The sequence below is a fragment of the Wasmannia auropunctata genome, unplaced genomic scaffold, assembly GCF_000956235.1.
Source record: "Wasmannia auropunctata unplaced genomic scaffold, wasmannia.A_1.0 LD335983.1, whole genome shotgun sequence".
Classification (NCBI taxonomy): Eukaryota; Metazoa; Arthropoda; class Insecta; order Hymenoptera; family Formicidae; genus Wasmannia; species Wasmannia auropunctata.
In genome coordinates, this window is record NW_012026907.1 from 429,731 (window position 1) to 447,109 (window position 17,379).

The window sequence follows — 17,379 nt, forward strand, 5'->3', positions numbered from 1 at the left end:
TAAATCGATAGTCGAATATATCGAAGGTTTTCGAAAGTCTCGAAGTTTTTGTTGCCTCTTTTCTGCTGATTGGTTCTCTCGCTGCGCTAAGTGAGCGGCTGTCATTGCATTGACTTTTGACAGTTATTATATGTATTGAGGTTTATGTATAATTATAGTAAATTAATAGTAAAAAGTAAAAAGTGCAGTTAAATAGCGCGCGCGAAGCGCGCGTCTGTAATGCTAGTTCATATAAAATGATACCTGCATAAAGTCGTTCGAGAATTCGTGAAAAACAAAAAAAGAAGGATCGATTCTATATGTGTCATCTTTCCGATTGCAATCAGAAATTCACTATAAATTATAATTAAATTGTGGTTATTCCAACCATATTTTTTTTTCGGTGTAAGCTAAAAAACTATAAGCTAAAGCTGGCCGTTTAATGCTCCAATATAATGTTTGTTACAGTATGATAAAATAATAAGAAACTTTTCGACTTTTATCGGATCATTTTCAAGCTTCAAAATAATAATAAATTAACTGATACTCATTACATTAAAATAAAAACGTTTAAATGTAATTAAAATTTTAAAAGTGTAAAATTACTTGTATGTACAAACAAAAGAGACGCTATAACGCAATAATAATTGAGTGGACATACTCCAATAGTTGTACATGCCAATAACTAATTGCAAGCAACCGTGGATGTGAATCGGTCCTCCTAGATTTAAGGCGTGCTCAGAATTTCACATTATTGTTTTATTGTATTAACATTGTATTTCAAAAGTTTATTAAAATTTAATAGTTTACGGGATATTTTATATATTACATCGAATACATATACAATGTAGAATGTACCCGTTTCGCGCGTGCTTTTAAACTTTATCTTTACTTTTTACTGTAACAACGTTTACGAATGTATTACGTACATCGTCATTTTAATGACGATCAGAAATAATAAAAGCGGAAGCGAACAGTCGACGAAACGGATCTTCATTTCCACGACGGAGATGTTAATACCGCAGAGGATGATTAATGCGAGATTAAGCGTCTCGTGCGCGATAATCGGGTGAATATAGAAGTTACATCTTGTCGGGATTAGTTTTCCACGATATTGGCCAGTTAATAGATCTCTAAAATCGGTTTTCGGAGTTCTCGTGTTTCAATCCAAAGATCTTATCTTTAGAAGCGAAGGTCACATCTCCAGACGTGATCGAATTGACCTGCTCGTGTACAGATTGTCGATGGTAATCTATCTCAATCATAAACTTATAAGAGTGAAATCGTTGAAAGAACATCAGAAGTGAGAAGGCAATAATATTAGAAGTTTTCTTATTCAAATGTGCAGTTGGTGAGGAAAAGGAGAGAGAGGAGACCTAGAGATCCTCTAGGTAGAGATCGGACAATGTCCGACTTCCGTTTTCACAACAACATGGCAGAGCCAAACGGCTCTCCAGAATCCAGAGTAGGGAATGATCCCGGAGAGCCGATTAGCCCGCCATGTTGTTGTGAAAACGGAAGTCAGACATTGTCTGATCTCTATCTAGAGGATTTCTAGGGAGATCCACCGACCTAGGAGACGGGAGAAGTCCCGACAGATGATCGACCAATTTCCATGAAATTCATAGTATCGAGTATCCAGTATGTCGAGTTATTATTGAGATGCATTTCTCAAACATTTGCGAAAAAAAAAACGCGAAGTTGAAAAATTGAGGAGGAGCCTTCCTCTTCTACTTAAGAATGCGTTGGGACAGTAACCAAAGTCGAAAAGATCGTTTTTTCCTTGTTTTCCGAATGTTAAACAAGAATCAAGTGATACTCGAAGAGCACGCGAATGCAAGGAGCCCCCTCCCTCCCTCGTTTAACTATGTTATAATTAACCATACACGGAAAGAACAATTTTGCTGAATTCAGATCTGAAAATAATTTTTATTCAATAATCAAAATAATTTTGTGCGAAAGTTATAGTGATTACTAGAATATAAAAACGTTTTATAGCAATGCTTATCAGTTTTAACATTCCAACAAATTATTTTAATGATTCAAAAAATTATTTTCAGACCTGTTTTTAACAAAATTTTTAGACCTTTCAACAAAATCGTTCTTTCCGTGTAGAGATTGGTTACTCACAGTGGCCAATGTCTAGAGCTTTTCCATAATTCAAGCGCTGTGAGTGGCTAGTTAATCTGGCAGCCATTCCTCCATATTGGAGCATGCCGTAAAAGTGAATAGTGGCTGGCAATGGGACTCATTTTTCGAAATATCGCAGTTGAGGAAACATTGAAAACTTGGAAGAATATAGACACACAACCGTCTGGACTCCGAGTGAAATTACAGTGATTTATTTGAACAAAATTCGTTATAAAATGGAAGGTTGTTCATTTGACTTTATAAAAGTGTTGGTGCCGTTTCTACTTGCTTTTCGTCGAGAAGAATGTAGAAGACAAAAGAAAAATAAGACACATAGATTTGTCAACGATAAACCTCGACTACAATGGAGTGGCACGACCAGCGATGCTAGGCTTCCTCTAGGTAAATTTTATTCAAGTTATGTTAAATATGCGTTATGTTAAAAATGTCAACACAAAATTTTAACTATAAGAACTTGAGTGGACCGCTTCTAACATAAATAGAAAATGTTTTTTATTGTGTACCTAATTATCTTTATACAAATGTTGTCTACAAAATCAACTGTAACAAATGCAACGTGTTTTACATTTTTAATAATTTGTTAATTTATCCTATGTAAAATGTCGCAGTTGGTCGTCGTTAAAATTTATTAATAGTGTTATCCATTCAATATTGGCTCTTTATTGGCATTTCTCAAATTAGATTACATTTAATAAATTTGTGTTCCGTGTTGGTGGAACAAATCAATATCTACACACATGTTTTCGCTTTAAAGTTTATAATTTTCCGTGCACTCAGATTAAAAATTGTACTTGTAGAATAAAACTATCGTGACAACGCGTATGAAGGCGAACAAATGCCTTTCAATCGCCCTTAGACAACGTCTAGGGGATAAAAATATGGCCTGAGTCCTCGTAGCTTTAAAATTTTTTCAACTCTCTTGTTGATTATTTTTGGGAATCCTTTATTAATTTTAATTTTATACGTTGGCTGAAAATATGCGTTTTTTATACTTTTCGTTTTTTAATTTTAAACATAAAATTTCAGAGTCTCATCGACCGCAGAAGGAAAATGGACAATCTGAAAGAAAAATTTTCAATATTTTGAAGTACGACGACAAGATTAGCATCATTACTAAAGACGATCCCTCGTCGAGTAAGTTAAATTTTATGTATCTTTGTCATGCGAATCTTTTTAAGTATTATTTGTATTCCATATCCATTATTAAATACATATAGTTTATTTTGTGAAATTATGTGATTATTCATTATTTTATTATTTTTGAGAAGAGTTTGAGAATCTCAAATAAATTTAAAAGCGCATTCTACGGTTACAGCTGGAGCTTAGTGCCTAATAATATTTCTATATAAATTTTTAAATTCATTATTCAATCATTTGAAATTACGAGCCGAATTAGTGTTGAACTTGCAACGCAATCATTAGCTGAATGATGGAATAGTGAGATCACAATTGATCTACAATTTTATTAATTCAATGCGAATAAAACACATGCATCTTAGAACACTAAAGAGAAAATATTATGTCGGGCAAGATTTGAATCTAGGATCTCCTGACCTGCCAAGGTATCTGTAAAGACGTCTACTCCGGAAAGTCAGGAGGTCCCACGTTCAAATCTTTCATGAGGTAATATTTTTTCGCAATAATTCCTTCGCAGTGTTTCAAGCGGTGCTTATTCGCATCAGATTATTAAAATTGAAGATCAATTGTGATCTCACTATTCTATCTTCAGCTAATGATTACGTTGCAAGTTCGACATTGATTCGGCGTGTAGTTTTAAATGACTGAATAATGGATATAAAAATTCATATAGAAATATTATTAGGCATTAAGATCCGGTCATGATCGTAGAAGGCATTATCAAATTTATTTATGATATTTACGCGGTCTTCAAATAGTTTAAGAATTTCTACACGAAAATTTCAGTTTCGATTCAATCCAATTGTAATGGTTGGACGACGTCGGAATCCGAATCGGATTATTCCCAATCAAAGTGGCAAAATGATTGGATTACTAATCCGTTTTCGGAAAAACATCAACTGAAACCAATATATGTAAACAAAGAAACGAATGACATAATAAATATATGTATGTCAAAAGACGAACGTAAGGGACATTTTATTCATATTAAACATATATGAGTCAGATTTTTAAGTTTTATATATATTCCATCTACAATTATGTTATTAAATGTATATATAGTTTATTTTGTAATATTACGAGGATTATTTATTCTTGAGAAGAGTTTGAGAATTTCACAAAATAAATTAGAGAGCGCCGTGACCGTAGAAGACGCTCTCAAATTTATTTATGATATTAGACTTACGCGTTCTAGTTCAAATTACTATAGTAATTAAGAATTTCTATGTAAAAATTTCAGATATGATTATAACCAATTATTCAAGTACGCCGGAAATCGAATGTCCCAATGATAAATGGAAATTGGACAAAAAAGTTTCGGAGACTGGACAACTCAAAACAGTGGTACATGACAAGATCATGAACAAAGTCTACGATGTACGTTTGTCAACGCAATGTTTGTCAACCCAACGACACGAGCAGAACATCGACAGAAATGTTACAGATCTCATCTCTACTATACAATTCAGGCAAGGTAAGTTAAATTTTATTCACTACGATTTGCGATTCTCAAGATAAATTGATAAATCATAATCATAGAAAACTTTTTGAAATTATGCGTAAACATCTGCATAATTATGATGTATCGTGGATTATCGGCGGCCTAGTGATCTTTTTCGATATCTCAAAAAATACTGCTGTAAACATGTAAAATCGAATATTTACACAAGATTAAAATCTTTGATCGTTACCTTCATAAAATTATTATTGATTAATACAAAAATGTTAACAAGCTAGGCACAGTTGCAAAAATTTGACAGTAAAAAATTGCATTTTTATTAAAACTGACCCACAAATCATATTTATGTCTATTTTGTTTTAACACAAAGCAATGTTATATATAATTTTAATTATAAAATGTTTACTGATTAAATAATTATTTAATAGATATTTATATTAAATGTTATTAAACATTAATTTTTTTATTAAGTAAGGGAAATTATATTTATTATTAGTTATTTTAATTATTAATTTTAATTTTAGTTTTTGTTCTGCATTGTATTTTATTTTTAGTTTATTTTTCTTTATTTTTCGAAACGTTTTTAATTTTATGCAAATATTCGGTTTTACATATTTACAGTAATATTTCTTAAAAATACACGTATCAAATTTTTAAACTCGACACACACCCACACACTGTTTAACTCTATTTAAAAAAACGAAGCTATCGGGGCTACGTCTTCGACCTATCCGGTGCCGAAAGTACATAAGGAGCCGCCAAGTCAGTAACCCTCCGCGTGAACTCCCGCGAATTATTCAAGATATCCTATGTTGCATTAAAATGAAATTAGTAAAGAAAAAAAATAAAATTTAATTTTATATATATATATAATGTATATTGTGCTTTTAAATATGTGTGGATATAACTTAGAGAGTTATGGTGCTATATAAGTCATAACACGTTTCTGTATTCTTGAAAAGTAATAAAGTTTTCGTGTAGTGAAAGCGTGTCCACTTTATCTACCACGCAATCGCTATAATGTTATATTTTTTACGTACTTTTATTTTTATATTTTTTGTTATTTTTTTCTTATCAGTCATACAACAATATTATTTGACACAATTCTCACAGACGTAAACAGGTTGAATAATACTATAATGAGCACACGCAGATAAAGCTTATAATAACTACATATATTAAATAAAGCATTTTCATGATTATAAATTTCACATACTTATATGTTTCCCAACATGATTATAAATTTCACATACTTATATGTTTCCCAACACTTAGACAAAATTGTGAAATTGTTTATAATTTTACCGATGATTTTTGTTTTATACATATATCCAGCTTCATATATATTATGCATAAATTCTTAAAGGTTTCAAGCGTAGTGATAATATTTAATTCTAAACGAAATCATTTAGTTTAAGGATACCATTATAAGTATATATGTTAAAATTTAATCCGTCTGCAATAATGGTAACCTCGAATCTTTGCAAATAATTTTTGAACGGTCTGGAAAAAATATATACAAAAGTTAGTATAAAGTAGTATTAGATATAATCGTAAAAGTCGGTATTATAAGTTGTTTCACTTTTTAGACATTATTTTATAAAATTTTTAAATTTTAAGAGAAATTTTTATATGCTATTAAAACATAAAATGATTATTAAAACTGTTTAATGTCGGATAAGAGAAAAACAAATAAATTAATATTTTAGTATTCTATGTGTGTATCGAGTTTTAAAAAATTAAATAGATTTATTCTCAAAAAACACTATTTTAAAGATGTAAAGTCGAATATTTTTATAAAATTTAAAAAATTTTAAATAATACACAAATCAATTTAAGCTAAAAATAATAATAGTTTTCTTCATGTTTTGACATGAGAAAAACCTATTAAATTTGTGAGAAAAATCAGCATTTGATATTCCCTAAGGAAAGTAGAAGTTTACTGTATTGGTGAATAACTAATTAATTTAATTAAATTTTACTTTTAATTTTAAAATTAATTTAAAGTATTTATTTTAAATCAATTTTGAATAAAATTGAAAATAATATTTAACTAAATAATATAAAATTTATTGAAATGATATTATTAATAATAATTGATATTTATTTGAAATTACTTTAAAATATTAATTTTGATTTGAGATTAATTTAAAAAAACAATTTTAATTTAAATCCAATTTAAACAATTTAAATCCAAGATTCGATTTTTATATTGATGTTCATTATACATATACATATGCTTTTTGTCGCTTACATATTCTTATATACATATGCTTGTTTAATTATGGCACGCTCTGCCTAGGAGCGGTCACGTTAAAAAAATCTTGTCAATTCAATTACGATTTGACAAAAAATATAAAGCGAGACTTGATCGTACTCTTGATTATTTGTTTGTCGTCTATCTATCGACTGTCAAAACTCTTAAAACGCAAGGGGCGTTCGACAATAGAGGAGTCGACAAAGACTAATAGATTATATTTAAAAGTTGAGAAAATTTATATTTAACACTGACCATTGCAGCAGAAAATATCATCGAGCACGCGTGTGTCCTTCGGAAATGCATTGCGTAATAACGAAAGGAAGTCGTTATTGAATTACGCTCAAACCGCCCGGAAATGTAATGCGTAGATTCATAATAGCCGCGCAACATGCTCGTTCGTTATGAGATTTGTAACACGACAAATGAAAATACTAGAAAATGATAAATATGATATATCGATGAAAAGCGTTATTTCAATCTTATTGTACCATGTTCAATTTTCCTGCATTTTACTTATCGCTATTTGACATTATATGTATGTATACATTTATAGATCTTTTTAGTAGAGACTTTTCAAAAAGATTTATAAAAACCTGGACACGCGTATTATATATTAGAGCTGTTTGGAATAAATCCATCGGAATTGTTTGATTGTTCCCTAGATTTTTATTGTGTTTCTTAAGAAATCTAAGAAAAATTCCGATCGAAACATTCCGAACAATTCCACAATATGTACCCTGAAAACTATTCATATATTCCATTATATTTCATAAACCATTATATCCTTTCTTTTTTTTTCTTTTCTTTTTTCTTTCATTTAAGTCTTCATTTAAGTCTTTTTATTCTGAGAATCGTAAAAATAGATAGTTGAAAGTTATTACCTTCAGTCTACCTGATCCCTACACCCAGTTTAGAAAGATATAGCTTAAAGGTTTCTAACTGAAGCCTAGAACAGTTTAAAAGCTCATAGGTCATAAATCATTTAGAATTCAAACAAGGGAGGTTAACTGACTTCTTTAAATAGTCGTTAAAATTCTTTCAATTGGCAAATTGATATTCGCGAACTCATCTAGTATCTGCAGAGCTCCACTCGCGAAGAATATTAATTAGATTCTCTGTGGGAGAGAGCCGGGCCGCGATTCCAGATGCTCGACGACGACATTAAACTTCATTTCTATACCAATGTAGATTAACTTTAATTCTCGGTTTAACTTATTTTATATCTTTTTCCAATTCTGAAAATTAGAAAAAGATAAACAGTGAATTAAATCGAGATTAAAATTAATCCACATTGGTAGAAATAGACATAAATTCGTGATGATCGCAATCCGCGTCACACTCCGCGTACGTCCGCGTTTGATTCTCGTGAGAGACTGAATTGTAGGTGCAGGTATCGATATATACGAAGGGTACGTGCAGGGTAAGGTTAGGCATGGGGGCGTATCATCCAACCATTGCGATCCTTTCTCGCTCCTTCTGGCCCTACGGACCGGGCTACTTGTCCGCGTCGTGAATACAACCCTCGAGGCCCTCGACGTCTCGCTGTCGGAAACGGCGAGATCGGAATTGCTCCACGCGCCGGTGCATATCGCGCGAACGATATGCAACTCTCTCTCGGCGGACAAAAGCGATCAATTAGAAATTCAAGTTCGATCCCTTCCCTTCTCTCGTTTTCTTCTTGATCTCACCGTCGATAGTTCTCGATGCCCGTATAAACTTCGACAGATGGATGTAGCGATAAACGCGGCTTTGAATGAATAGATACGTCTCGGTATCTTAAAGATGACCTTTTTTGCATGCAGACACATTAGGGTGGGAAATATCTATTAGTTATTTTCATATAAACATTTTTTTCACTCTATTAATGTGTACTATCTACCATATAAATCCTGAATGATTTTTTTTAACATCCTGTGTGTGTGTGTATATACATATATATACACACACAAATGCAAATAAATGTGTATATCTATATTATTTTTTGGAATTCCTTTGAATATGCGAAATATCGAAATGTATAACATATTTAAGCTAATGTAGGTATTTCGTTTCAATGCTTCTATTCATATTAAGCAAAGTCATTTACTGTTATCTTATCTGAATCGGTACGATGTCTGTACATATTTCTCGCAGTTAGTATCTTTTACTTATTGTTAGAGTATAGTATACCTTATATATTATAATACAAATATTCTCTCACAATAATTTTTTTTACATATTTAATATTAACATGATTAAATTTAATATTAACCTAAGGATATTTTCGCTTCTTGCAAAATCTAAATTCTTACCAAAAATAACGTTTTAGAAATGAATGGATAAACGTATATTAAAAAATACAGATAATTTTATTGGGACTATATATAAAATGACTATCAGACTCTTTAATGAAAAAAAAGTGTACAGAAACAAAGTAATCCATTTTTTTTCCACAATTTTTTGAGTGTTAAATATGATTCCGTTTATCAAATTGTTCTATTACGTCACAATCAAAATTTTTTAGAAATTTACAATTAAAGTTGTAAAAAAGAATTATTTTAGTGATCTGAGAATAAAAACAATTGCAATATAATTTAATTATGAATTAGTCATTTTCAGTGCCAATTATATATTTATAATTGTTTTATACAAATTATTATAGTTGCTTCAACATTGCATTACAATAATCACACATATAATATATGTTCATGTATAAACTTATTAAAAGTGATTGTTTCCTTATTTTCGTTTTATGTTTTTATTTCCTATTTTTTAATTATTATTACTATATAAATAGTAAGCAAATAATAAGAAAATATTTATGTTCACTATAATTGCGATTGCATTTATAATAAAAATTTATTTATCATTCATATCTTGATATTTTAAATTATCGTAATTCATAGTTAACAGAAATATAAATATATAATTGTTATTATTAACATTATAGTACTATCCTACATACAATCCTATTGCTTTTAAATTAGAATTCCCCGTAATGTAAAGCGATTTTCTGAATGGAGAATGAGAAAGATGAATACTATAGACATGGATATAGGGACTGTGAATAAACTCGTAAAATAGGCAAGGGGCGTGAAACCGAAATGCGGGTGATAACTATGCTTAATTTTTTTTTTTGGTGACGGCTGTCCGCATACTATCGCTTAATCTTCAATTTGATTGATAGATTTCGATTCATCTGATGCATCGAATTACAAATGACTTGGCGTTTATTTACAAAGAGTTAATATATATAATACATATAAAAATACATACACATAAAAATATTATTTTTCAATATAATACTTAAAAAATTTATATTTATATATATTTATTTATACATACATTCATATTTTTATTTACATACATACATATTATAAAATATATATTAAAAGATCAAAACATATTTGAAATAAAGAATATAATTATTATAAATAATTATTTATTATTGTTATTACATTATATAATTTTTTATTGTTTAATATTCTTCAAATAATTTTATTTAATAAGCCGTTGAATATTTGATTTTTATCATTTACTATTTAAAACTGTATAATATAATCAAATTTTAATGTATTTTTGAACAACAGTTCGAGTTAAGTAAACAACACGGTTTTTTATACTATCATGCACGTGTTTATCAAAATCACTGAATAAATCAGATTTATAAATTGTTATGTAAAATTTAATTTATTAAATAATATCCATTAAATTTCCATTTTATATATTATATTTTACTTTCGCGAATAGCACAACATATTTCTGCTTCTTTTACGAGCAATTCTTATAACTTCATTCGGAAAGTTGTATTAACCGTTCGTGACTTTTTGTATCTATTAAATTATTTTTTTGCATTTGCGCTACTAATACGGCTACTAAATAATTTTTACACAAAAAGTTTTTTTGCAATTTTCTTAACTATAATCAGCGATATTCAATATGATCCGAGAGAACTCTCTTATTTTCCTATAACAATTCTGGGAAATGTAGTTATGATCATTAATTTATAATGATAAGATAGTATAATCTTCATTAGCATTATCATTTTCATTAAATTCCTCACAGAATAGCACTGCATTTTTAATAATATTTGAAATACAGTTTCTAACTTTGTTATTCTCGCACGACAATCTATATGTATATCATTGCGCTTCTGCAAACTAACAACTAATCTTTGAACAAACTTCGTCGCATCATCTCGCGCTGGTTCCCCCCTTCCCTCCCCATCCCCCGCAATGAAATGCTCACAGGGGATTGGACTACATCTTGCTCTTCCCCTTTTCGGAAAATCCAATCGCTTGACAAAGCTCGACTTTGCTCTACTCAAATTTTAAAGCGACAGGATAGAGCCTTACGAATTCTTGTCATTGAATCCCCCATGACAAAGAGGAAGAAAAAAAAGAGAAAAAGAGAAAGAAAGAGAGAGAGAGAGACTTCGAAAAGCAATACATACATTGACATGATCGTTCTTCGGAATCACTTACTTTCTCGATTGATCCGCTTCCTCCCTCTACCACCTCCCGGACACGCATAATACCGGTGTATTAATTATAAAAGTATTGGCGGCTCTTTGGGCGATAGCGTTGAGAGCTTTTCTTGACCGCGAGGATCACGGGTACGTGCACGCCAGGCGCTACGAGTGGCGGCGCCGTCCCTGGCGTGGCTGGCGCACGGGGGAATCGGGCACCGGCGGCGACAGCCGACAGCGCGAGCGCCAGCGTGTGGGGGTACGTCTCCCTAAGATGGAAGATCCGTGAATGCCGAGCGAACGGCCGAACAGTCGCGTCCGAGCTGCCGCGAGGTGTGCAGTGCCACGCAACCGGTGCCGTTGTCGACAGAGTGCGCGTGAGACGGTGCCGAGAGATATAAGGGCCAAAGCCGCACGGAGTGCCTACAGTTCCGCCCGGAGTCGTGCCGCGCGCCGAGAATGAAATTCATCCCTCGTCCGACACAGTACGACCGTGGCAGTAGAGGCAGCGATCGCGACGTCAGTAATAGTAGTAGTAGTACTAGTAGTAACAGTAGTAGTGACAAAAGTGGTGACAGCAAAACGAGCAGGACGTATAAACGGCAGGACCACCGAATACTATAATAAACCGTCTCTTCTTTTTTTTCCGTTTCTTTCCCGCACACGCGCGCGCGCACACACACAGAGAGAGAGAGAGAGACACATACGTGTACGTACGTACTCGACGGCGAATTCTCGCGAATTTACACGCACGCGCCCGCGTGCCGGGCACGCAGCTACGAACGTTCGCGACGCCGGTGTCACACGCCGGGCTCGCGAGAGGCGCGGCAAGGGAATAAAGCGGGGACAGAGAGAGTGTGCGGATGTAGGGTTGAGAAGAGAGAGAGAGAGAGAGAGAATTAGGATACAGTTTGTAACGTAATCGGGAGTGGTTTTTTTCCGCCCTCGGAGTGCTTCCGCAGTGTGGAGTGTTAATCGTCGATACGAAGATTTTCTTCCTAACCCCCCCTCGCCGGTGGTGGCTCCGCGCATACCGGCGCATTGACATCGAGATCGAAGATTGAAACAAGATTACAAATGGAAATGGCGAGGATGCTGTGCCGCCCCGTGCACTCGGTCGACACGGACTGGTCGAGGATCGGCCGCCGCGAGCAGTCCCCATTCCGGGATCTGGGATATTACAATGTTCTACTGTCTCAACTGTCACAGCTGCGGGAGCTGCAGCGGGAGGCGTGGGAGGCAGAGCAGGATCTCCTGTTGGGGACTTTCGATTTTCCCTCGCGGATCGAGCCGAGGGTCGCGAGATCTCGCGCAGACGACAGCCGCGCGGATGACAGCCGCGCCGGTGCGCGGCAGAACGAGCATCCTTCACATCACCAAGGTTCATATTACCAATAATCCCCAATTTATTCACGTTTCCCCCTTCCGAGAGTTTCCTATCGCGAGAGAGAGAGAGAGAGACACTCTCCCCCACGAATCTCTCAACTCGGTATCTCGCTCCAACCGAGCCCAACCCGAGCATGAGCACGAGCACGCTCGCCCGTGCGCGAAGCGGCGCGTGCTTAACGGCGACGTCTCCTCGCCTCGCGCCGAGCGTGTCGCCGCCCACGCTCGGCGTCGCGTCGTGCCGGCACCGGCACCCGGGCACCGGCGGCCGGCCGGCCGGTCGGCGCGACGCAACGCTTTCGCGGTTGTAGAACCGGAGGGTTCTATTTTCACATTAAGTCGCGACTTAGTCGAGGAGACGTCGCGATAATTACGCCGAAATTTCGCACTTCACGGGGGGGAGGGTGGCGATCCCTCGAAGCGCAATACGATCAGATAAAGAGAATTGCTCCACGTTGCTCTTAAATCGGCAGCGTGGATGACTTAAATTGCGCGGATGCGCGACAAACGTAAAACCATGAAAAACCAAGTTGGCTGAACAGATCGACTGCAGGGATCGATCATTTGTTTGCAAGTAAGTTTAGTGAGTTCTTCTATACTTATCTCGATTTAACGGGAACGCGAAGCGTCGCGGAGCTTAATGGATAACTCAGAAAAACTCTATAACGAAAGTAAATTCATTCCTTCGTTTTAGTTGCGTGAATTATATACATATTATACATATATATATATATATATATATATATATGTATATATATATATATATATGTAGATGAAAATACGAGTGTAACAAGAGTAACGCGCAACTTCTATAATTAGCGGCCGTGTACTTGCGCGCGCGGGGCGCGGGTTCATCGAACCTTCCTACCTTGCCTCCCAGCATCGAGTTTATCGGGAATCGATGGGAATGAGTATGACGCGTGCGCTCGCTCGTAAGGAATCCGATTTGCGCGTGTTGCGCTTTTTAAATGGCTCTTTACGGAGCGTGACGGGGCTGCCGGTGTTGTCCGCGCGCCGGCAAGTCCGCGTTGCATCGCACGCGAGCGGAAATGCACGCGCGCGGCAGGCTCGATCTGACGTTACTTATAACGCGGATGTTCTATTCTGTGCTTACGCGCGAAGGAATCTTTCGCGGGGGCAGGCGTAAAAAAAAAAACCAGAACGACGAGTCGTCCCTCGAAATCCGTTCTTTTCTTTTTTTCTAGAATATTCTAGAAAAAAAGAAAAATCTGCCTAGAAAATCCTAGTTGCGCTGGAAGTTTTTTCTTACACACACGCGGAAAGAACGATTTTGCTGAATACAGATCTGAAAATAATTTTTGCTGAAAGATCGAAATAATTTTGTTTAACAATTTTGTCAACGACCATTTTTAACTTTCCAAAAAAATTATTTTGATGATTCAACAAGAATTCATTTTCAGATCTGTGTACAGCAAAATTTTTAGACCTTCCAACAAAATCGTTCTTTCCGTCAACACGTAAATTTTTTACATTTTATAAATATACATCATCTATCTATACAATACTTATGAATGTATAACATATCACATTGCAACGAAATGTAATGTTAATTCCGCATCGCGCGGAATTTCGTTTGTCTTCAACAAACAGCCATCAAATTCCGTTCGGTCTTTGACATTCTTCCGAAGATGAATGAAAATATGTCTTTTATTTTGTCTCTTCATTTATTCGCCGGTACATTTACTCAAATATTCGGGCTTCTATTTATTTTTCCGTCAGAAAGATTGATCGGCGCGATTTTCCGACGATCACGGTTTTAGTCAAACATTTTTTTTTACGCGCGAATGCCTTCTGTTGTGTTTCTCTTTCAAATTCGTCCTAAATATGTGCGATATATATATAATATATATATAGTACGTTTCTCATCATTTGCGCATTTGTCAGTCCGTGTCTTTATCGGAAAGAGCATTTACGTGCTTATGCTCTGAAAAAAGAAATGTTAACGCGCTATTTTTATCCGCGGGCAAAAAATTGTAGGTCCAGAAATACATCGATAATTTTCCTCCTTTCTTCGCGTCAAATAGGTTCGTGTCCGCGCGTTTTTCGTTGTCCGTTCGTACGTTTCGCAGAGAAAAGAATATTTACATGTTCATTAATAAATTTTTTTTCCTCGAAAGCCACGAGCCGTTGCGCGCAATTTTCTCTGACACCCTGCCAAAAATCCTTTCAGCGCATCTATACATTCGCGAAGTATTTTCCGACTAATTTTTCCGAGAACTGCCAATTTTGTTTTCGCGACTGCCAACCACCGGCGTGACTCTTTCTATCGAACGGCGTCGCGCTCGGCTGACACGGCTCCGGTTGATAAGGCCGTTTGACGTGACAGGAAAAAAAAAGAAAGAAATGCTCGTGTACTTGACGCGTGTTGAACTTTCATCGATCATCAAAGCGGAAAGAGAACGCGCGCGGCCGTTCCGATTTAATTGCCGTGTGCCGGCCGGCCGCGCGCGATTTTTCGCCGCTCCATCCAGCAGTTTCGTTCACCGCGGCTCACCCTTAATTAGCATCCGATGGAAAAGCTGTCGGCTCGTTACACGCTCGAGCGATAATGTTCGGCGGAAGCCGGGCGCGTATATATGTGTTGTATACCCCGCCTATCTGCATCTGGACCGGTTTCCCCGTTTCTCGCGACTTGTATAGGCGGCAATGGAGAGTGGAGGGGGGGGGAGGAGAGGTTTCGATCGCGACGACCAGCGCGTCACCGTCGTGTCGTTCTCGTCGTCATCGTTGTCAGTACTATCGTTTTCGAAAGTCCGCGAACGAAAGCGGCCTCTCCCCTGCTGCTTATCAGATTTGCTCGAATAATTTCTCCCGCGTCTCGCGATCGCCCGCGATTCGGCCGCCGCGGCCGCCACCCACCATCGTCGGTGAAATTGCTTCTCCTAAAGGGGAGAGACTGCGACAGAACGCGGAGCGGTAGCGTTGAGTGCCCTTCGCGAAGCGCCTGCGCGCAACGAATGGGATAGATTCCGGTAGCCCAGTGCGTAAAGCGAATTGAATTCAATAAAGAATGTTAAAAGATACGTTAAGATTCTGTTAAGAAGAATATATATATATATATTAAACTTGATAAGTAATTTAAGTTGCAATAGCGAACTCTTCAGATTACTTACGAAATTGGATCTCCAGAGGAGCACTAATATATATACATTTTTTTTTTTTTTTAAGAAAGCGGTAACGAAAAATTAATTCTTCCTACGCTTTTCACAAAATTTGAAAGATTTTGTGAACACCCTGTATGCCACGGTACTGACCTGCCTCTATAAGTGCTATCGTCCTGACCTGTGTCTATGGCGCTATGATCTTGTCCCGCTTCCTCTCCCCACATTACTGACCTATCTCGTCTATTTAATCGAGTATATTTAACGAGCGTAAACAAAGCGTCGAGATAACGAATATACGTGTCAAAAAGAGCTTTATTTATCGCTTTTTTTTTTGGAGCACACAAGTCAGGTTATTTGTATATAGAAAACCTAACGGCGAAAATGACAAATATCGAGATCAGTAGAGATCAAGACGTATTGTTGTGCGCGCGTCCGGCGAAAATGGTTAAAATTTCAAGATCGCGAGAAGGAATGTCCGAAATATATATCACGTCACAAACGATGCCTCGGCCGAATGAATTCGATACGAGTAACGAGTCTATATTAGGTAAGAGGAATGTCTCTTTATCTTTGCCCTTTCTTGCCCGGTCACAGCGGAGATATAACGGTGCAAAGTCCGTGAAATCGGCGTAATTCGATAATTAGTTGTTATCGCGATACGCTTACTATGTGATTTATAGCGTCGGACGCGCGATTCTTACGACTGATTTCGACTATCGACGCTACCGACAAGACGCGTGACAATATACGGTGATCCGGATAATGTTGACAGTGCCGGTTTTTGCCATCATACAGAATCTGTTTTTCGTTGCATCAACAATTCCTGCATCATTTTTACATAATCGTTTTTCCATTTTTATTTTTATTTTTTTTAATCAAATTGATCAAAGCTGTAACGAAACAATCTTTTTTTTTTTTTCTATACGACTCAGTTGACCCGCGCAACTTTCTTTCGAGTTGCCGAAAAGGAAATAAGAATTTTGTTATTTTCTCACGCCGTGTGACAGTGGCCGAAATAATTAAGTCGTTCCCTTCGTCAGCACAAGCGTCTATTTGCGCGCGCGATCATTTGTTGTCCGCGTGCTCGGTGCCATAAACGAGAGCGTTTTTTTTTTCCTCGCCGAGAGTCGAAACGGTCTTTGGTTCTGAAGGCTATTACAAAGTTTGTCTCTCACATCAGTTACCTACCTGTAAACTTTTTTCTTCGTCGAACTGTCAATATTATTGGAAACGTATGAAATTGGGATATGAGAAGATCGCTGTAAGGTACACATACGAGATATACTTATCTATTTATACGAAAGTTATATAGTTTTTTTTCATTAGTTACATATTTTTTATTGTGTGTACTTATTTACTTTTGATATTATTAGATTATTGATATTATTAGGATACATTAAATCACGTTAAATTTAATTTTTGTGATACTTTCTTC

The 17,379-nt window shown here is 35.8% G+C and overlaps 1 protein-coding gene across 2 annotated transcripts in view; it reads left to right on the forward strand.

The window, feature by feature from the left end:
• The first annotated feature begins 11,749 nt into the window (after nt 1-11,749).
• The window catches only part of LOC105454557 (myc proto-oncogene protein), a 31,585-nt gene continuing 25,955 nt past the window's right edge, over nt 11,750-17,379 (forward strand). For both annotated transcript variants that reach the window (XM_011697231.1, XM_011697232.1), the window contains exon 1: nt 11,750-12,814. In XM_011697231.1, coding sequence (XP_011695533.1) covers nt 12,511-12,814 — 304 coding nt within the window. In that variant the 5' untranslated portion in view covers nt 11,750-12,510. The remainder of the gene's footprint in view (nt 12,815-17,379) is intronic.